The following is a 22,526-nucleotide window of genomic DNA, read 5'->3' on the forward strand; positions in this document are numbered from 1 at the left end:
TTTTTAAATTATTTATTTATTTTTTTTACAGAGGTTTTGGATTTCCATTCATTCATTGCCGCAATTTTCTCCCTTCCCACCCCTCCCCACCAGCTCGCTTCCCCCCCAACTCTAGTTCTTAAAGGGGAAGATCTGGGTCATGTTTTACCTTGTTAACCCTACGGGATTCTGGAATACAGAAGGAACTTGATACATGCATCTTGAATGAACATATAATGTTAAAGGCAGATTTGAGTTAATGCTTACCAAGACATAATTCATGACCTTCAGTTTCTTCTATAAAATCTATTGCTCTCCTCTGTATAATAAGGATACAGAAAGAACTGATTGTAGAGTTCTTACATAGCTTTGACCCTATGTAGAACAGGTCTGAATCCCGCTCTACCTTGAGTCAACCTTTGTCTCTGACACACCTACCCCCAATACCCCAGTCACTGTGTCAATCCATCTCATCAAGGGTCTTCCTCTCTTGTGCTGTCCCTCCACCCTCCCAAGCATGATGTCTCTTTTCAAGGACTGACTGTTCCCTCTTTGCAACATGCCCCATGCCAGACGAATCTTCAGAATCCTTGTCTCCAAGGAACAGCCTGGTTTCACTCTCTCCAGGTTGAACCTGTTTATTTTAACTAAGAAAAATTTATAGAGACCCGCACAGTGCCTGACACACAATAGTTACATAATACACAGCAGTTGCAATTTTCCTTTCCCATCTTCCCTGTACCTCTTAAATACTTACCTAGGAAATGAGACTAGATTACCTTCTCAGTGCTGCAGCATACTGCCTCAAAGCATAGACTTCCCTCTAAGGTGGCCTAGTTGTAAGAAGCTGCACTGCAATCCCAGAGGCATGCAGTTCGAATCCGCTAGCTGCTCCATGGGAGAAGGATGGGCAGACTCCTCCCCTGTGACCCTCTGGAAGCCTGCTGGAGGGTCAGCTATGGGTTGGTTGTGCCTTGATGGCAAAGATTAACAACAACAACAACAGGGTTAAAATGAGTGATCCCATAGATGGATCCTCTTGACCCAATGACTGCTGCAATGGGCTTGAGTGTGTCAGAGATTGTGAAGAGGGCAAAGGATAGAGCAGGGTTCAGATCTGTTGTTCAGAGGGTCACTGTGAGTCATATTTGACTTGATGGCACCTAACAACAACATAGATGGAGAGGGGGACTCTTGCTACCATAAAGAAGAAAAGCCAAGAGTACAGCATGTTTGGATCCAAGATCCCTGCTTTGAATCTCCAGGAAACAGAGTTGTAATACGAGAAGAACAACAGAACATGCATACAAACAAAACCAAAAAAGCCACAAGTGCTTGTAATTCATAATAACTACAATTCCCCCAAATGAATTTACATTTGAATTATCTGTCCCCAAAGACCCTGGTATTTCTTTTGGAATGTTGGAGAATCAATTTTTATCAGTTTCTGTTTAAGTTTGGCAACTCAAAAAATTTGCCAAAATTTCCAACTTTATTAAAAAAATAATTGCTTTTGATATGATCAGTGCTCTGTGAGGCTAAAAGGAAGAAGAGACTAGCTAGGATATACTAATGTTTGGGATAAATTCTATAGGTAAAAGTAAATTATCTTTGGTGTTTACATCAACATCAGATCTGATTAAGGTATTTAAATGGAAAAAAAAAATTCTTCCTGATGAAAGCCTCATTAGGTGCTGTTGAGTCAAGTACAACTCATAGCAACTCTAGGAACAACAGATCTGGACCTGGTCCTGTCCTGTGCTGTTCTATCATCTCTGACACACTTGAGCCCATCACTCAATCCAGTCACTATGTCAATCCATCTTGCTGAGGACTGCCCTCTCTTTCTCTGACACTCCACCTTTTTTTTTATTATTGATAATTTTAATGAAAATGTACAGAGACTTTGGATTTCCATTCATTCATTGTTGCACTTTTCTCCCTGCCCACCCCTCCCCCCAGTTCGCTCTTCTCTTTGAAAAGTAAAAGAAAAATTCTTTCATTGTTATACAACCCCCCCCCCCCAAGTCCACCACACTGTGCAGCCTTCATTCTGGACTCCTGTCATGACAATAATACCTAATCATATCCCTTTTAAACAGTTCTCTCCCTCATCTATTTCAATGAAGTATACATAATTCATCCCATCTTTTTCCATTTTCCCCAACCCCAATGTCAGTCTTGTTTTACAACCGTGGCTCTATGCAGTATTTGTTCTTTTGTGACTGAGATATTTCACTCAGCATAATGTCCTCCAGGGTCACTCATTTTGTATTATATTTCATGAATTCCTTATTTTTCAATACAGGGTAGTATTTAATTGTGTGAATATATCAGAGCTTCTCTATCCATTAATTTGTTGTTTCCAACTCTTTGCTATTGTGAACAAGGCCGATATACACATGGGTGTGCGACACTCCACCTTTCCAAGCATGATGTTCCTTTCCAAGGAATAGCGCCTTCTAACAACATGCCCAAACCATGTGAGACGAAGCTTCACTATCCTTACCTCCAAGGAGCTCTCTGGTGGCATTTTCTTCAAGACATGGCTATACTCTTGGCAGTCTATGGGATATTCTGTATTCTCTTCCAGCACCACATCTCAAAGGCATCAATTCTTCTTCTGTGATCCTTATTCATTGTCCAGCTGTCAGATGACTGACCACTCACAGATGACTGAAAAGACTAAAGCTAGCATGCCCACCTTGGCCTTCAAACTGACATCATTACTCTTCAGGTCTCTTGAGAGCAGATTTTTCCAATGCAATCTGTTTCCTGCTCGTTGACTGCTGGTAACAAGGGTGTTGAATGTGGATCCAAAGAAGAAATCATTGACAATTTTAACCTTTTCTCTATCATGATGTTGCCTATTGGTCCAGTGGTTAGGATTTTTTCCCCTTGATGTTGAGATGTAATACATATTAAAGCTGCAGTCCTTGATCTTCTGCAGCAAGCTTTTCAGGTACTCCTCACTTTCAGGAAGAAAGGTGGTATTATCTGTATAATACAGATTGCTGTTAAGTCTTCCTCCTGTATTGATGCCACATACTTCTTCATACAAGTGACTTGATGGCACACAACAACAACAACAACAACAACTTCATAGAATCCAACTCTCAAATTATTTTCTCAGTGTACAAGTTGAATAGGTATGGAGAAAAGATAAAACTTGATGCACACCTTTCTTGATCTAGGAACTTATTTTTTCACACACTTAATATCACAGGTTGTGGGGGCTCCGGCTAATTTACCTTCGTGTGTTTCTACTTTGCCATTTTAAAAATGATTTTTCTGCCATGCTTCTCCCCCCCACCCCCCTTGTTGCTAACAGTCAAATCAGATTTGACTGGCATAGGAGAACATTGTCCCTCTCCTTCTCCAGCAGAACATCTGGTGGATTCGAACCATGCACCTTCAGGACTGCCGAACAGCTTCTTGCTACGAGGCCACCAGAGCTCCCTTCTGCCATACTTCTTGAAGGAAAAATCTCTGTTGCAAATAGAGTTATTTACAAAATTATCAGAAAATTTCCAGTTGAGAAAACAGTTCTTTTTGAACATCTATTAAAGCATGAAGTACTAGTATATGATTATCTCCTTGGATGAAGCAAACATTTTTTTAACATGGTACCCAAGGTCCTCCTCACATCTTCCCTTCACTCTTTCATTTCCTGCTACTTCTTGTTCCAAAGGTCTAATTGGTATTTCATGTCCAAATCTTTGACAATGCTATTTATTGCCTGTTTTCTACCTTCCACCTCTTGGCTTCTATTAAACCTTGGGGACTCAGCTACGGTAAATCCTGCCATATATACTCCCATCTGAGAGCTGGATGAATAAGGATGACAGAAAAATAATTGATGCCTTTGAGCTGTGGTGTTGGAGAAGAGCACTGACCATCCCATGGACGGCCAAGAAAATAAATACCTATGTCTTGGAGAAGATGCAGCTGGAGTGCTCTTTGGAGACAAGAATGATGAGGCTTCACCTCACATATTTCAGGCATGTTGTTAGGAGGGGCTATTCCTTGAAGAGGGACATGATGCTGTGAAGGTGGAAGGTCGGTGAAGGAGAGTAAGACTCTCAACCAGGTGGATTGACAAGGTGACTGCTGCAACTGGATCTTGTGTGTCAGGAAGTGTGAGGCTGACACAGGATAGAACAGGTTTCAAATTTTTTGTTCATAGGGTTGCTATGAGTCATACTTGACTCAGTGACACCTAACAACAGCAATAACTTACTCCTTTATATTTTCCACTCCATAAGGGTAGGAACCATGTCTGACTTCTTTACATTTATATTTTAAGCGTAAGCAGCATGTGAAACAAACCATATTAGACATTTAATATATGTTTCCTGAATAAATGGAATAAATTGGTTTGGAGAGTAGTAGAATTTCACTCACTCTACTTTGGGACATAGCACTCTATGGCTCTCAGATTTCATTTACAACAGCAGGTTACATAGTTAACCACAACTCGGTGACAAAAGAGTTAACCCAGCTGGCATGTTTTACTTACTTCTTGCTTATCTTTGGAAACACCTGGGGTTGTGGCAATGGCCCATGACCAAACTCTGGGCACTAAACTCCTGAGACATTCATTAATTAGTGATGTTATATGGTGAGTCAGGATGGGTGGATCAGGACATACCAAGTCATCAACATTGTATAAACATGAATATTCATGTTAGGACGTGGTGCCTGGTTTGGGGTCTGCACCATGACTGGTCATACATGTACCTGACCAGCTTCCTTTAGAACGCTGGACTCCTGAGATTTGTGTGGACGTCTCTGATGGAAACATTATGCACATGTTTCTGTAGTTCACAACTAGAGGGAAAAACATGTCCTTGAGCCCCACAGAGGAAGGACAGAAAGTCCAAGTTGATCTTTCTAATCTTTGCCCAAGTATCCTTTGCTGTAACAAATATTAGCTGTGTGTATAAACTTATGTTGAATTGTACAAGTCCTTCCAGTGAACCTCTAGTGGAGGGTTGGGAGAACTCTAAAACAGTCTTCTTTTTGAACCATTCATCTTTCTTGGTTTCTGTGACATCACTTTTGGTGTTACTCCTATCTTATTGCCACTTTTCTTTCCACTTCCTTTGTTGGCTGCTACAGTCCACCAGACTTTTAAGTATTAGAGTCTTATAGACAAGTTGCATTGTAAGAGTCAGCTGTCAGGGACCTCTCCAGAGTACTGAAAAGCAACGATGTCAGTCTGGAGACTATGGTGTGCCTGATCCAGGCCATAGTCTTTGCAATTGCTTACTATGCATCAGAGAGTTGGACAATGATTAGGGATGATAGAAAGAGAATTGATGCCTTTGAGCTGTGGTGCTGAAGAAGAGTGTTGAATATACCATGGACTGCTAGGAGAACAAACAGGTTCATCCTTAGAGGGTGAAACTGGGCTGCTCCTTTGAGGCAAGAATTCTGAAGCTTTGTCTGACATGCTTTGGACATGTCACAAGGAGGAACCGGTCCTTGGAGAGAGACATGTTTTGGAAGGTAGAAGGACAGTGTAAGAGGAAAATCCTTGATGATATGGATTGATTCAGTAAACGGGATATTGGGGGTAGGTGTGTCAGAGACAATAAGACTGGCACAGGATAGAATAGGGTTTAGGGCTTTTGTACATAGGGTTGCTATGAGTTGCAAGCAACTAGTGGGCACATAACAACAACAGTAATAGCTCTACTGGGGAGATCTGGTGACCTAGTGGTAAGGAGTATTGCTGCCAACACAAAGACAGGCAGTTCAAATCCACCACCTGCTTCATAGGACAAAAATGGGCAATTTCCTCTTGTGTGATTTACAGTCTCTGAAAACCTCCTAGAGGGTCAACTGTGAGTCAGTTCTTACTTGACAGCAATGAGCTGGGTTGAGTTCTACTGGAAAACTATTTCCACTTTCTCATTAAAAAGCCTGTGAGTTCTTCCATGATACATCTTCAAGGATATGAACATGTACGGCTAAGCACAATTAATAACAGTGAATCTAAATTCCAAAATCAATCTCCATAATAGTCTATGTGTTTCCTACTGCCAAAGGGGCCCTTTAGAGTAGCGAGAGAAGATCTTCACCCTGAAACCTATAGCGTCCCTTTTCAGCAGGAAGTAGCTAAGAGAATACGCCTCCCCTTTTCCTTATGAATCAGGGTGAAGTCTCTCTCAGGGAGGAGAGACAGGGAAGGGCAAAGGACACAATGACAAAGGAGAACTGGCTTCGACAAGCACTGTTGGACAATTAAAACAGACATTCGGCGGGGGGAAGAAGAACGAACTGGGGAGGAGGGTAGAGAAAACAGTGCAACAATGAATGAATGAAAACCCAAAATCTCTGTAAATGTTCACTAAAACTAATAAAATTTAATAATAATTAATAATAATAATAATAAAAGCCTGTGAGTTTCATTATCATCTACATATTGACGAATAACATGTTACTTATTTCTATAACCAAACTTCTTCCTTGAGCTCCACTAAGTGCCCACTCAACACTCTCACTGGATGTCTAGTATTTCAAACATAAAACAGACAAAACCCTTTAAATAAGAGCTCTTAATTTTACCCCAAATTTGATCTAATACTTTCTCAAGCTCAGCCCCCAAGTCCATTAGCGCTGCTGATTATTATTTTCAGAACAAATTTGCTTCTCTCCATTTCTAACATGGTCTCTCTTTTTTTTATTAATTTCAATGGAAATGGACAGATACTTTGGATTTCTATTCATTCATTGTTGCACTTTTCTCCCCTCCCAACCTTTCCACCTAGTGGAAAAGTAAAAGAAAAATTATTTCATTGTTTACAATCCATCCGCTGAGGTCCACTCCACTATACAGCCTTTGCTCTGGATTCCTGTTATGACAAAAATCCCTAATAATATAACATGTTATCTTAAACCAAACTGCTATCACCAATACTTGCCTGGATTACCACAAGTGGATTATTCCTCTTGCATCTAGTCTTGCCCCTCTCAATGAATTCTCTATTCACCCCTTAAATGGTCTTTTGGTCTACCTTGCATCAAATTGACTGTCATGGTGGTTCAGTGGTATAATTATGGCCTTACATGCAGGTGGGATGTGAGGGCTACCTGACTACAACATCTGTCACCCCGTCGACCTCCAGGGTTGATTTGGCTGATCCGGCTGGTTAGGTGGGTGTCTCCTTCCTCCCTCACCAGTCCATGTGCATTCCTCCTGAAACTGTGCGCTCGGTTGAAGAGGACAACTATCCCTGATAGAAGGAAGACCATCCTTCGCTCAAGGATATATGAGTAAGCTATGCTCCCTTTCTAGAAGTTAAAACTCTTGGCTGCTAACTTCAAGCCCAGCAGTAGCTCTGAGGGAGAATGATGAGGCAATCTATTTTCATAAAGATTTTTTGGTCTTAGGAGCCGTTGAGGAGATTTTGGCTCATCACGACCCTACGTGCAACAGCAACCTTGCCCTGTTCGGTGCCATCCTCACAGTCTCCACCTGCTCGTGCCCATTGTTACAGTCACGTGTCAAGTCTATCTCACTGAGGGTCTTCCTCTCTGGAGACTCCATGGACAGTTCTGCTCTGTCAATAGGACCACTGACTCAGAACTGACTCAATGCAGTGAGATTTTCATGGAAGTAGCACGCTAGTTATTACTCTCCGTTACATGAATTGTTTATTTTCTTTAAAAAAAAATCAAACCACTTGACAAATTAATTTTAACTCACAGCAACCTCACGTGTGTTGCAGAATAAAACTATACCTCACTGGGTTTTCAAGATGGTGATCATGCAGAAGCAAACACCAGACCTTTGTTCTGAGAAGCAAACTGTCAAGCCTCGGAGTAGGTGCCAACTGCCAACCTCTAGATAACCTTAACTATTTGTGCCACCCCAAGACTCCATTTATTTGAAGATTATCCAAAAATGATTAGAACAGCACATCAGCAGAGAACTGCCGGAAGTCCAGGCTGGGTTTAGAAGGGGTCGTGGTACTAGGGATATTGTTGCTGATGTTAGATGGATCTTGGCTGAAAGCAGAGAATACTAGAAGAATGTCTATCTGTGTTTCATTGATTATGCAAAGGCGTTTGACTGCGTGGATCATAACAAACTGTGGCTGACTCTGAGAAGAATGGGAATCCCAGAACATTTAATTGTGCTAATGCGAAACCTATACTTGGACCAAGAGGCAGTAGTCAGAACAGAGCAGGGCAACACTGCATGGTTCAAAATTGGGAAGGGTGTACGCCAGGGATGCATCCTGTCTCCAAACCTTTTCAACATGTATGCAGAGCAGATTATCCGAGAGGCTGGGCTCTATGAGGAGAACTGTGGCATCAGGATTGGTGGAAGATCTATTAACAATCTGCATTATGCAGATGACACAACCCTGCTTGCTGAAACTGAGGAGGACCTCATGCACTTGCTGCGAAGGGTCAAGGACTGCAGCCTTCAGTATGGACTAAGGCTCAATGTCAAGAAGACAAAGATTCTCGCCACTGGACCAATTAGCAGCGTCAGGATGGATGACGAAGAGATTGAGAGTGTTCACAGCTTCAGTTTGCTCGGCTCCACAGTCAACACTCTTGGCACCAGCAGCCAGGAAATCAAAAAGCGTATCGCGATGGGAAAGCCTGCTGTTAGGGACCTCTCTAAAGTACTCAGGAGCAACAGTGTCTCTCTGGAGACTAAGGTGCACCTGATACAGGCCATGGTATTTGCAATCGCTTGTTATGCATCAGAGAGTTGGGCAATGACTAGGGAGGACAGAAGGAGAGTGGATGCTTTTGAGCTGTGGTGCTGGAGAAGGGTACTGAATGTACCCTGGACTGCCAGGAAAACAAACAGATTCATCTTGGAGAGGATTAAACCAAGCTACTCCTTGGAGGCAAGGATTCTGGGGCTTCGTCTGACATACTTTGGACATGTTGCCAGGAGGGATGGGTCCTTGGAGAGGGACATCATGCTTGGGAGGGTGGAGGGACAGCGCAGGAGGGGAAGACCCTCTATGAGATGGATTGATTCGGTGATTGGGGTAATCGGGATGGGTGTGTCAGAGGCAGTTCGGCTGGCGCAGGATAGAGCAGGGTTTAGGGCTGTTGTGCATAGGGTCGCTATGAGTCGCAAACGACTCGACAGCACATAACAGCAACAACAAAACCAATCAACCAACCAAACAGAAAATCATTCCTTCATTGGGTTTTCACAGCTGACTCATCTCTGCAGAAGTAGACTATCTCATCTATCTCCCATGGAATGGCTGACAGGTTTGAACCACTGACCTTTTGGTTAGCAGCCCAACATGCAACATGAATTATACATAACCAAAATCTGGCTGAGCTTGTTTGCTGTTAGCTGCTTCTACTAGCACATGGAAGAAACCTCCATTCACTGTTACATCCCATTCTCATAAAGCACTTGGCGCTGAGACTGATTACTTCCAAGCAAGAACGATTTGGTCAAAGTGTTTCAGCTATAAAATAAATTTATTGTTTACAGCTTTACTTTGCTTCACTCCACAGTCAAAGCTCTCAGCACTAGTAGCCAGGAAATTAAAAGACGTATTGCGATGAGAAAGTCTGCTGTTAGGGGCCTCTCCAAAGTACTGAAGAGCAATGGTGTCTCTTTGGAGACTAAGGTACGTCTGATACAGGCCATGGTCTTTGCAATCACTTGTTATGCATCAGAGAGCTGGACAAAGACTAAGGAGGACAGAAAGAGAATTGATGCCTTTGAGCTGTGGTGCTGGAGAAGAGTATTGAGGGTACCATGGACTGCTAGGAAAACAAACAGATTCATCTTGGAAAGGGTCAAACCAGGAGAGGCTCGTTGGAGGCAAGGATTCTGAGGCTCCATCTGGTCCTTGGAGAGGGACATCATGCTTGGTAGGGTGGAGGGACAACGCAGGAGGGGAAGGCCCTCTATGAGGTGGATTGATTCACTGACTGGCGAAATTGGGATGGGTGTATCGGAGATGGTGCGATTGGCACAGGACAGAGAGGAGTTTAGGGCTGTTGTACATAGGTTGCTATGAGTCGCAAGTGATTTGACGGCACATAACAACAACAACGTCTCTAAAATCAAATGACCTGATGTGCTAGAATTGTTCATTGCAGAGTCTGCAGATGTATTTTGTACATTGAAGTATAAGTTCTTAAGAATTACAAGATAGGAAAAAAAAAACCTTAGGAAAACAACAACAACAAACAGATGGCCAAGCCCAATGAAAATGCCTATTAAGGTTAGAATATGGTGTTTCTCAAGTTATCTTTCTGATTCTTTAGAAATAGAAAGCAGCTTATTGGTACAAATGACCAACCAGTTAAGTTTCTCTCTCCTTCCCTCCCCGCCATCCAGTTGACTCTGACTCACAGCAGACCCCCGCAGGTTTTCTGAGGCTGCTAATCTTTACAGGAGTCTGTCCTTCTCTCATCCATGGAGCTGCTGGTGGGTACAAGCTGCTGGTGGTTAGTGACCATCTGGTTAGCAATGCAGCACAGCTCCATGATGCAACCAGAACTCCTAGGTCATCTTTATTATGGTAACATTATTCAACTCAATCTCTGAGAACAACAGATACACTGTCTGCCCCAGTTGAGCACACTTTCATCTGAAATTTAACTTCATGTTCATCTGGTGTTTTTATGAAGTGTAAACAAATCTTTCTAACAAAAAAATTAATGGAGAAACTCCTAGGGAACTGTTATGCATTGAAATGATAGTGATTCCCATATGTCTCTTGAAGACCCTCGTTAAGAGTGAAGATCTTGGGAGCTCTGGTGGCAAGAAGTTGTACTGCAATTCCAGAGGCTCATGGTTCAAATCCACCAGATGCTCTGCTGGAGAAGGAGGGGCAATCTCCTCCTATACCAGTCAGATCCAATTTGATGGTACACACACACACACACACACACACACACACACACACACACGAATGAAATCCTCCTTTAAAAGAATGCACATGTTAATTGTGAGCTCAACAGAGACATCAATGTTAAGGAAGTGAATATCAAAAAAGGACTGAAGATTAAAGTGGCCATACCACCAAAGTTCACCCATTGATTTCCCAAATCTGTGCCTATCTAAACAGCTCATACAATCCAATCACTTCCTCTTTTGTGAGTGCAGAAGCAAGCATTTTGATATAGTGTTGGAATGTTTACTATGGATAATGAAATATTGGCTGTCTTTGTGTTACCCCATATAACATTCCCAAGTATGGGGGGAAATATATGCAAAATTGGGGAGTTTCAAATCTATGCTTAGCTCCTGGGGAATAAAAGCCTTCACCACATGATCCTTTTCTCTTTTTTAATTTTCTCTTTTAAATATCTTTTAAACTTTTCTAAGTAGATACTAAAATTGTTGGACTGCTTAAATAACAACTGAGATATTTGCTTAGAACTCATATTACATTTCTTAGGGAGCTCTGGTGGCCTTGTGTTAAGGAGTTGCGATACCAATCCATAAGGCACATGGTTTGAATCCACCAGCTGTTCTGTGGAAGGAAGATCGACAAGCTCCTCTGATACCAATTACTGCCTCTGAGAGCTTCCGGGGGTGTTAGCCACGGATCAGTTCCGACTTGGCAGTATATAACAATAACTCCTTAATGGAGGTGGAGGAGCATGTCCTAGGTTTACTTCCTTTTCTGTTAATATATATTTGTTCAGTGTTTTGGAGCTGGGAGGAGGGGCAGAACCTTAGGCTTGTCAATGAAATAATTCTGTTATATTCTATTTTGACATAAAGACATTAAGTTCTGTGGGCCCTCTTCCTATATTCCGGTGATTATTCTCCAACTTACCCTCTAACTTGCCATAAAGCCAGTTTTAGGAAAAAAGATTATTGCAAGAAAATGATTTCATCTTCTTGTGAGGCTAAAGTACTTATAAGTAATACACACACATAATTGAATACACTTATATGCACACAGGCACATTTTTTATACTAAGATGTTAAGAGCTTATTGTTTAAAATGGCTTCCCTACCCATTAATTTACACTGCCATGCAGAGTTTGGCTAGTCTCACCAACCCACAAGTGGATTGGTTAGTCTTGCCATTAAGTTGAAAAGCAGAATTAGAAGATCTTTCCCACTAGAAAAGAATAAGCAAGAGAATACAACTCATCCTTTAGGACCAAAGATTCTGGCACCAGCTAGACTAGGGCGTATGAGATCAACGGTCACAGAAGCCACAGCAGAGAACCAGAGCCCTGACATGAGATGGAGCAGGCCTTGGAACTGTTATGCCATGGCAGCAGAGCCAAGAGCCTTTTGCCCAAATTTGTTGGAGGACTGGGGAGGGGAGAGCCATCAATGGCAAGACTCAGAACTTTGTAACCCTGGCCCAAAGCCATGAGGGTCAAGGTTGAGCTGCCTATGAGCACATTTAGGAAGCTGTCCTGACTGTATTCTGCTACGAACCTGGATTATAACCTTTCAACTTCCCTGATATGTTTCTGTGTGGCCTATGAGCTACTGCACTATATTTTCAACCTAGTCAAGGAGTAAGATTGATGTTGAGATAGGTAAAAAGAGGTATAGGAGCGTGGGAGACATGTCTGACCTCATGAGACTTGGTTTTGTGTTGATGCTGAGGATGGGGATGGTTCCCCTGAGTGAAGTAAGGAAAGGCCAGATATGACCATCCCCACCCAGCTCTTGCTCTTTTCCCATATACGCAGTGTCACCAGGTTGAATCTGAATTTCAAGCCCACTCAGTAGTCGCCTGGATGAAAGACAGGGTAGTCAGCTTTTAAAATCCAACCAGTGAAAACCCAGGGAGCTCCGCTCTACCCTGTCACATGAGTCACCAGCAATCAGAACTGACTTGACTGCAGTGGCTTTTATCTTTTTGATATTATAACAACCATATACTCCAAGTGGTGCAAATAGTTATGTGCTAGACTATTAACCCAAAGATTGAATGCTGAAATCTACCCATAGGTTCCTGACAATCCACTTTTGAGAGTTCACAGCGTTGAAAACCCAAGCAGCCTGTTACTTACCTACAGGGACTGTCAGAGTCAGAAGCAGACTCAACAACAGTAACTAATTGCAACAACAAGATACACTATAGTGTACCAAGTACATTTAAATTCATTTCATTTAGTAAGCATGGGGAAAATCCCTCAGCTGTGTCCTCACAATAGCTGTCACAAAACAAGCCAATATTATGAAGGCCTGGGCTGAAAATGGACAAAGCCTTGTCTCCCCCCTCCAGCTGCAGCATTGTTGTTGTTAGATGTCATACTGTTCATAGCAACCCTATGAACAACAGACCTGGACTGCCCCATCCTGTGCCACCCTCACAATCTCTGATACACTTGAGCCCATTGCTGCAGCCACTGCATCAATCCACCTGGTTGAGGGTCTTCCTCTCCTTCACCATCCCTCCACTTTTCCAGGCATGACAACTCTCTTCAAGGAAGAGCCTCTTCTAACAACATTCCCAAAGTGCCAGCTACAGCAGCGACAGAGCTACTGGAAGGCGTTCTGGAAAAGCACCAGGAGGAGATACCAGCTCGGGCCTCGAAGTAGAGAAAACATTTGAACTGAATTGCAACTCACCCACTTAAATTATTAACAGATTTTTAATACTAATTCTTGTTCTAAAATAGTTCACCTGATTATCCCTGTAGCTAGAGCTGTGCATTTTGCTAGAGAGGTGTCTAATGTAATGGGAGAGCTGTCAGTCCTTGTAACTTCTGTAATATTTAAATATGGCTCAAATTTTCTCAGAGAGAGTCTTACTGGAGAAATTTTAAAAACTGAGTAAGCAATGAATTGTAAGTTCTTTATTTAAACCAACAGGAGGATTATGAAATGAATTTATTTTACTGAAGGCTGTGATAGGGTAAACCCTGTGAACGAGTAAGAACTACCATGAATGCTTTGCACGCTCACCACGCAAGCCTTTATTACTCCAGCTTTGAGTAAGTTCTCAGTACGTCTGTGGAGTTCGTTTGGAGACAACTTATTTGAATTTACAGCAACTTTCTGATGCCATGGAGACTAAGCCCTCCAGTTGAGCTCCACAAAGCGATGCTATGTGAAGGGTCACAGAGCTGGGAAGTTTTTACTTTTAAAACATTTGACACACAACAGTCCTCAGAAAAAACAAAGCAAAAAATTCCCAAAATATTTTTTTCATGTACAACTTGTGTCTGTTTTCTTCTGACACAAACTCAGATTAGGACTTAACTGATCTCTTGCTCGGAAAGTAGGAGGAAGGTCAATTGTTTTCAATCACTAGCTAGGAAGATGTGATTTGCGCTTCTTTTCCCAACTCGAATGCATGTTGGTATTTCTTAGAATCTTTTTCTTTCTTTAAGATTCCGCTGGCTCTACTTGCTTGCTTTGTAGTATTCTTACATGGCATTCTAAATACACTGAACAGAGTAAGCTGGGCTGATGATAACTATCATTGTTCAACCCTGGACATTGCTGTCAACACACTGTTATCTCTAGACACACATGTCCACTGAGTAAGAACAGAAGCTAAGCCCTTTTGGATGGTGCAGCGTAAGTGAGTTCTTTTTGGCTCTTTCTCTTTGTGATTTTAGACAAGTAGTGCTAAGGACAAAATTAGGGAGTTGAAGGGAGCTCTGGTGGCCTAGTGGCAAGAAGCAGCACTGCAATCCTGAAGGTACATGGTTTGAATCCACCAGATGCTCCGCTGGAAAAGGTGGGATAATCTCTCCTCCAGTACCAATTGGATCTGATTTGACGGTACACAAGAAGGAGGGAAAAAAAATTAGTGAGGCGAGATCAGGTGGAGGAAAGGTTAAGGCAAACGCCTAAAGGAAAGGAGAAAGAAAGGGTCAGGGCAGCCAAGCTAAGGGCAATGGAGAGTGACAGGGTGCCTGTGATCTGACTAACCAATCAGCACCAAGAAATATATAAGCATTACCATAGAAAAAAGATGCCAAGGCTTCAGCAAGCAGCCATGTGTGGTAAGGAAGCAACCTAGGCTTGCAAGATTCAGTGACGTCAAGAGCACAGACCAGATCAGAAACCTCTACCAACATCATCCCATTGGTCTGTACATTTGGTGCTGTTGTGTGCCATTGAGCCAGAACCGACCCATAGCTGACCCTCCAGTGGGTTTTCAGAGGCTGTAAATTGCACTGGAGAAGACTGTTCATCCTATGGTCCAGTTGGTGGATTTGAACCGTGTGTCTTGGGGACTGCAGGGCAGCTTCTTACCACTAGGACATCAGAGCTCCCTGGTCTGTCCACTATTAGCCCTCTTTTACATAAATCCCACTCAAAGAGACTATATAAATACAACTAACCCCTTCATAAGTTGCTGTCTACTCCACCCTTTTCTTTTCTATGGTGGGTGACCTATTTCAGAGTTTCCTCTCTATCTGAAATGTACTGCTTCTCTTGTCTAATAAATCAGTTTTACCTTCACCTTTGCGCTTCAGCTTTTCTTTTGGCAAGTCAGATGTTTAAAGACTACTTCAAGCAAATAATCAAAGGCTCTTTTCAGAGCCACTCAAATTGCCACACACTCTGGTGGCTCTAGAGTGCCCAGCTTCTTCTTGTCTCCCACCCAGGTCAATTCCCTGACTAGGCAAGGGAGAATGCAGCCAGGGGACCCACCAAATGCTAACAGCAGTTCTCACCTCTGTGAGGCACGACCTCTCTTTTCATGGCCAGTATTTTACAAATCCTCCTTCACTATGCTGGCTGACAAGTGATAAGAATACTCATTGATACATGTAATATGATACAGTAATCAAAGTAATCTATCCAAAGATCAGCAGTTGAAAAGAAAACCAACTAACTTTCTAAACTTTCATGTAAGTTGTGATCAAAGAAAAGAAATGAGATAAAAAGATTTAATATATAATAAAATATAGTTTCAATATGAGAAAACTGGATCATGGTTCTACGAGTGGTTAGATGCTGGTATCTGGACTTGAGAGGCATCACCAATGCATTCTATTAGAAATGCAAACTGACTCAGGTACACTCACAAGCTATGTGGTTTTTGGCAAATTATTTAACCAGTCATGAATCATTTGACTGTTCTGTGACAATGCCTCCTCTGAGTTGTATTAAAGTATGTAAAAACCTCAAAAAAACATAAAACCAACAACAACCCCAAACCACCTTTGAATTAACTCATTGCCGTCTGGCTAGACTCGACTTGTAGCTGACCCTCCAGTGGTTTTTCAGAGGCTGTAAATTGCATGGGAGGAGACTGCCCATCTTTTTCCTATAGAGAAGCTAGTTGATTAGTATGCCTGTCTTTGGGTTGGCAGTGCAACTCTTCACCCACAAGGCCACCCAAACTTACCCGGAGCTAGAATCAAAGGTCACCATCAGCCAGAACCTACTAGATAGCAATTGATAATGATTTAGGTGAAGATAAAATATGCATTCAACTTTTATGTGGTTTCAAAATTTTAAAAAGTTGGAAAGAGTAATTCACCAATTATAATGGAATTTAATTTCATGACATATAACAGTGGTGTTATAACATCACTGTTTATAAGACACATAGCCAAAAACTATACAGATGTCACAAAGAATTAAGTCATGAAGCAAATACAGTTAAGGAGAATAAAACACTAAAATATTGGTAGACTTGGTCAATTCACAGGAATATGTAATGAAATAATGTTAAATGGAAAAAAGAAACAAAGTATATAAACCCTGATTACCATAATCAGAATGTGACAGACATTTAAAAAACGGAAAATTAATTTTGGTCCAGTAGGAATATAATTTCCTTTCTAAGTAAAGTTAGTTGCCCACATTCCCAACAGAAAAAGAAATAACACATATGGTAAATTCTGATTGGCTGAGCAGATACATTCTAGACCAGAGAGCGAGGTGGTTAAAGGACATTTCCTACCTACTCAAAATGAGCATCAACAAAGGTGCATTATTTCTTGATTATCATGCAAACCTGCAAAGATACTTTGGCAATAGACTCCCAGTTAATAGTATAGCGTTTACCCTAGCAGTTAGAATCTAATGGTATATCTGAGATTTCCCGTCCACTTAATTCCTGTAATTATTAAGAAATATACTCATCACAATCCTTTAACCACTCACTCTCACTGCCATGGAGAGGGTTCTCACTCACAGCAAGCCTCCGATGGGTTTCCAAGATGGTAAATCACAAAGGTAAAAGACCTTCTCCTGCTATATCTGAATTGTAGTATTGCAACCTTTGAGTTAGTAGCACAACCCTCTAGGGACTATGCCACCAGAGCACTTATGTCATATCTTATTTAAAAAATTTTTTTCATATTGTATTTTAAGTTGATAACCCTTCAATCCAATCCTTTAATCAAACACAAGTGTGCACACAAGTTAAAATATTAAGCTTGCTGGCTTTCATTCCTTTTTATTTTTTTTTAGTCTTTGGTTTTTTTTTTTTTTTCTCATAATGGGACTTAATAAGCTGGATAGGTCAGACTAACTAGCTCCCATTGGGAATCAAAGTCTTGAACTTTCTTTCACAAGCACCTTGTGCTTGAAAACAAAAACTTATCAAAACTTATTAAATTTGGCATTTAAAGTTAACAATATCCTCATCATCTTGTGGCTTGAATGACTGAACAATAACTCAAGTTAGTTGTGTTCTATATTCCCTTTAATAATATAATTAGTATTCTTAGATCTTTTTTTAATTGCTCTTCCCTAGCCCTAAAGGAAAATTATTTCAAAAGGTTGAGTACATATGCTGATTAAGGACATAGTTTCTCACACATCCAACCTCCCTAATTTTGGATTATAGAGCAATATAGAGAAATACTGGCACCAACTCTTAGGCAATGTTATTTAAAAACAAAGGTACCATTGCACACACAATGTAGAATTTTTATTTTGCCTTGCACCTGAGCACATTTAGGTAATACTTCTCTATAATATAAATGCTGTGACCATAATTTTAAAAAATAATTGAAAAGTATTTAGGCTTCCAACTGGGTAAACAAACTCAGGGTTAAAACCCAGGTATTATTTGAACACATTTTTATGGTATCGAGGTCCAAATCACATAAACTTCATAAACTTTGGATTTAAGTATAGTTTTCTAGTAACTTCTTTGTTGTATCAATATGGGAAGAGGATTAATAAATAATAGTATCTGATAAAGTGATTTGCCGCTCTTCCCCCATACATCCAAGTCTAGAAGTACAGTGATCTGAGTTCCATTCCTGGGTATAAAACTCATCCGGATGATCTTGGAAAAAATACTTAATTTCTCTGTGATTCAAATGCCTTGTCTTTAAAACAAGAATTACTTAATATATATAATTTCTAAATACAACAGTAAAGCAATTAAATGACACATGAAAATGCTAGAATAGCACCAGTCACTCAGTGTAAGGTGTATTTAAGAGTCCAGCAATTTCTTTCTCCAGATAAATTTTGAAAAGAGCTTTTAATCAAGTGTGAGCCTCCCACCCTCATAATGTTAAAACGCAGGACTAATTATAAATGACACAAATCTTAACAACAGAACTGTACTATTTTAATCTATAGGGAGACTTGAAGAAGTGGTACTATTTGTCTGAGTCATATTTAAAGAAGCTAACAAAAGAGAAACCTGAGATGGATACACAGGCTTCCTCAAGAGAAAATGATATCGAAAAGGAAGAAAAACACAGGTCCCGGACAACCAGTGTTTTCAAGATCCCCAAAGACGAAACTTCGATGATGCAAAGCACTTCACATTATCACCCCCTCTGTAAAACTAAACCAAACCAAACCACAAACATAAACCAATCAGCTCACTATGCATTGGTTTACCTGGTTGCAACCCCTCCGAGCAGCTTCAAGGAATAGGGGACCAGAAGTTGAGGCACATTTAATGAATGGCAGGGGTGGGGGTTAGGGACTGAAGATCTGGGAAAAGTGTGCACGAGACGCACCCTACCTTTCACGGATTTCCCAATACTGTGTAAGTGAGTGATAGAATTGTGGTTTTGGACAACAGTCTTCAGAAACGCTTCCATCTCTTCCTGATGGTGGTAGTTGAAATCCAAAGCAGTCACCAAAGGCAGCAGGAGCAGCAGCAGCCCTAAGCAGAGGCGCGCGAAGTCCATGCTCTAGAGATGAATAAAAATAATAATCACGCTGAGAATAGACGGGGAGCGGCGTTACAGTTCCAGCCCGGGACAGAGTCCCTGATACTAAGGCTCCAGGGCTGCCTAAAGTCATCAAAGTTGGAAGAGACACCTGGGAAAGTTAGCAATGCAACTGTTGACTGAGAGCCCCGCAGCGTCCCTTCCGCCCGTGCTTGCTCCTCTGCCCCCAGACCCCCGTCCGGCAGCTGCAGCAGCTGCACGCAGACACGCGCGACCCCAACCTCACCCCGGCCCGGGCGCACATCTCCACCCGCCAGCGGCCGCCCTGCGGGGCCCGACATTATAGCACCGCCAGGGGGCGGGCGCGCCATGGCCCTGCCCCCGGCCCCTGACTGACATCATGCCGGCCCACTCGGCTGCCGCGGGGCCTCTTGGGGCGGAGCCGAGCCTGGCGAATCGGACGTCTCCTCCGCCTTCGCACCTGGGCGAGCTGGCTCCTACGCCGCCTGGGATCTGAGGACCCTGTGGCTGAGATCTGGGGACCCTGTGGCTCGAGATGTGGGCAGCGCGGTGAGATCTGAGTGCCCCTCGCAACCTCAGCCTCTCCCAGCAGGCCAGGATGGAAACGAGTCTTTGCCTCGTCGGCAGCTCTGGCCACCGAGAGGGGTGCAAGCGCTCAGCTGAAGTGTGCAGCGAATTCCGCTCACTGCGTGGTGCAGACAGGCGTGTCTCGACCCACCTGCCTCCCGGGAGCAGGAGAGTCGGGAGCCCCAGGAGTGGAAGCGAAGGGCACACAGTCGTGTCGCTTCAGACTCCCCAACCCTAGTCTGCAATCGCGTGGAATTTATGGGAAGAAAGTTTGTCTGGTTATCTGTCTCCGTAAGTTTAGAATTTCAAAGTACTCTGTTGTTAGTGTCCGTGGAGTTGAAACCTACTCTTGGCTCACCCTCGAGCGTGTTTTCAGAGGCAGTAAATTGCACGGGAGGAAATTGCCCATCGTTCTCCTGGAAGACAGCTGGTGGATTCGAACTTGTCTGCCTTGAATTTGGCAGTGCAACTCCCTCCCCACTAGGTCATCAGAGCGCTCTAGTATTTTGGAAACATTACTTCTCATTGCTTAATCTGTTTTCTCATTATGCACTGTAAACTCACAGTGACCCCATGCACGACAGAAACACTCCCAGGTCTTGCACCATCCTCACAATTGTCGTTGTGCGTGAGCCCTTGTGACAGTCCAGTCCCTGCTTCCTCTTTTTCTGTGACTCTTCACTTTTTGAAGCGTGATGTCCTTCCCCAGGATAATATATGTTCAAAGCAGATGAACAAGATTTCGCCCTCCCTTGAGATTCTGGAGATTTTTAAATGCCAAATGGGAGTCATTTCACAACTGAGACTTCTAGGCAAACTAAATCCGGCAGTGATTTCTTTCACGATACACGTTAGTAAAGTCCACTTGCCAATCTTCTCCCTGGAAGACTCTTATCCACTGTTGTTGTTTTGCACCATCCAGTAGGAACTGACCCATACCTGACCTTCTAGCAGGTTTTCAGAAGACTAGCCCACCAGAGCTCCCTGGCGATATAGCTAGAAATGAGCCACAAATGTACTTTGTGTTCCAAAACCATGGTCAGGGCATGCAGGATAAATATGAGGGTGATCAAATTATTCAGAGGAAACTTGTGATTGTGCTGCAAGTTGTTAAGGCCTTCAAGCAAATAGCCTAGTCTTTGGAGACTGAATCCAGGTTTTTAGAGAAATTGGCCATTGGCTGTCTCCCTAGCCCCCGCTGCCACCACTCCCACCATTCCATCAATTCCAAATGCCCCTCAATTAGGATTTATATGGAATGACATTCAGTGGGAGGACAGGGAGTTAACCCCACACCACATATCAGCTTATCAGTTCTTCCAGCCCTTCTTGTTCTTCAGTAAGGAAAGGCCATTGCTCAATCCACGAGAGCAAATTTTAGGAACAGCTCAATGACAGCCAGAATTACTCATCAGGCTCATCCTAGCTTGCCCCTTGCCGCACTCAGGGCTTGAAAGGCTCTTTAACTTACTGGACTTCAGGGCTAAATGGAATGTCAGCAGTGACTGGATGAGTTTTCTATGCCTGCTGGGCTGGGACAGTTAAAATTAGTCATACACATTTTTGGGGAGGAAATTTCAGTTTGCAATTAAAAAAGTCTCTCCTTAATAGTGACTCTGGGTACTTGAGGATGGGTGAGAAAGAAAAAAAAAAAAAGCAAACCCAAGTAATTCTTTCCTAGTAACCCTAACTATGTGAGCTTTCTTGAAAGAACACAGTCCTTTTGGGGAATGTGGTTAAGAGAAAATGAGCAGAGGCCCCCTACCCCCATGTCTACCAAAAAAGTCTACAGATTTGTTTCCTACAGTTCCTCATCTCTTTCTCCTTGAACTGAACTCCAAAGCACGTCCTCTCTTTCTCGATTTGCTTATGTCATCAGTCTTAGTTTCTTCTAGAGATACTTATTCTTCCAGTGCCCTTCCTCTCTGCAAATGCCACATTGGTTCCATGGGAGTTGGCCTTGCTTGTGAGGGCCCCAAAGTTCTTGCTTATAAGTCAGTGCTTTGATATGCTTCACAGAGTAGTAGTTTGATGTACATTCAGAGGAGAACTGAATGTCCCTTGAATTTTTAATACAGCAGGCTTTAGAGGAGGGGGAACTGATGGCCTAGTGGATAAGGAGTTGTGCTGCCAACGTGGTTTTGAACCACCAGCTGCTCCGTGGAAGAAAGATGGGAAATCTCCTACTGTGCAATTTACTGACTCTGAAAATGTGCTGGAGGGTCAGCTATGAATCACTTCCCACTTGACAGCACATAACAACATAAAAGGTATTAGTGGAATTGGAATACAAGTTGGACATTTGTAACCTTGGGTCTGCTGGGTTAAAAAAAAGTGTTTTTTGGAGTTCATGCTAGGTAGGAATGAAAACAAATTCAGGAGAGACAGAAAGGAAGCAGGTGGTACAAAGGATGAAATGTCTGACTCAAAATGTGGACCAAGAGAAGCATTAGTGTCTCAGGGGAACTTGCTAGAAATCAGACTCTCAGGTGCCCCTCCAAGCTTACTGAGTTAGAATCATTTCACTAAGATTTTCCCAGGTGATTCCAGTTTGAGATGCACTGGTATAAAGGCAAAAATAAAGCATAATGACCATCAGAGTGGGAAAGATGCAAATATTTAAAATTTAAGATGTGGTCTTTCTAAGTACGATCCATTAACAGTCGTCCTGTGAGAGCCCACATTGTAAGTTAGACAGGGCTATAAAAGGAAAAATCATGGCAAAAAGACCAGTGATTTAACAACATAAACATGTTGACCTTTCTGAATAGGAAAAGTCAGCAGCATCAAAGGTAACAGAAAAATGGATAGTTGAAAAAGAATTAATGCTGTTGTTTAGGTGTCATCAAGCTGAGTAAGATTCATAGCGACGCTAGGACCAACAGATCTGCACTTCGTGCTACCTCATCCTC

At 42.3% G+C, this 22,526-nt stretch overlaps 1 protein-coding gene across 1 annotated transcript in view; it reads right to left on the reverse strand.

Moving 5' to 3' along the window:
• Window positions 1-19,044, reverse strand: part of CPM (carboxypeptidase M) — a 101,565-nt gene extending 82,521 nt beyond the window's left edge. The window contains exon 1 of the mRNA XM_006886106.1: window positions 18,876-19,044. Coding sequence (XP_006886168.1) covers window positions 18,876-19,044 — 169 coding nt within the window. The remainder of the gene's footprint in view (window positions 1-18,875) is intronic.
• Between the last annotated feature and the right edge of the window lie 3,482 nt (window positions 19,045-22,526).

The sequence above is a fragment of the Elephantulus edwardii genome, unplaced genomic scaffold, assembly GCF_000299155.1.
Source record: "Elephantulus edwardii isolate Elephantulus edwardi_28Jun2011 unplaced genomic scaffold, EleEdw1.0 scaffold00047, whole genome shotgun sequence".
Lineage (NCBI taxonomy): Eukaryota > Metazoa > Chordata > Mammalia > Macroscelidea > Macroscelididae > Elephantulus > Elephantulus edwardii.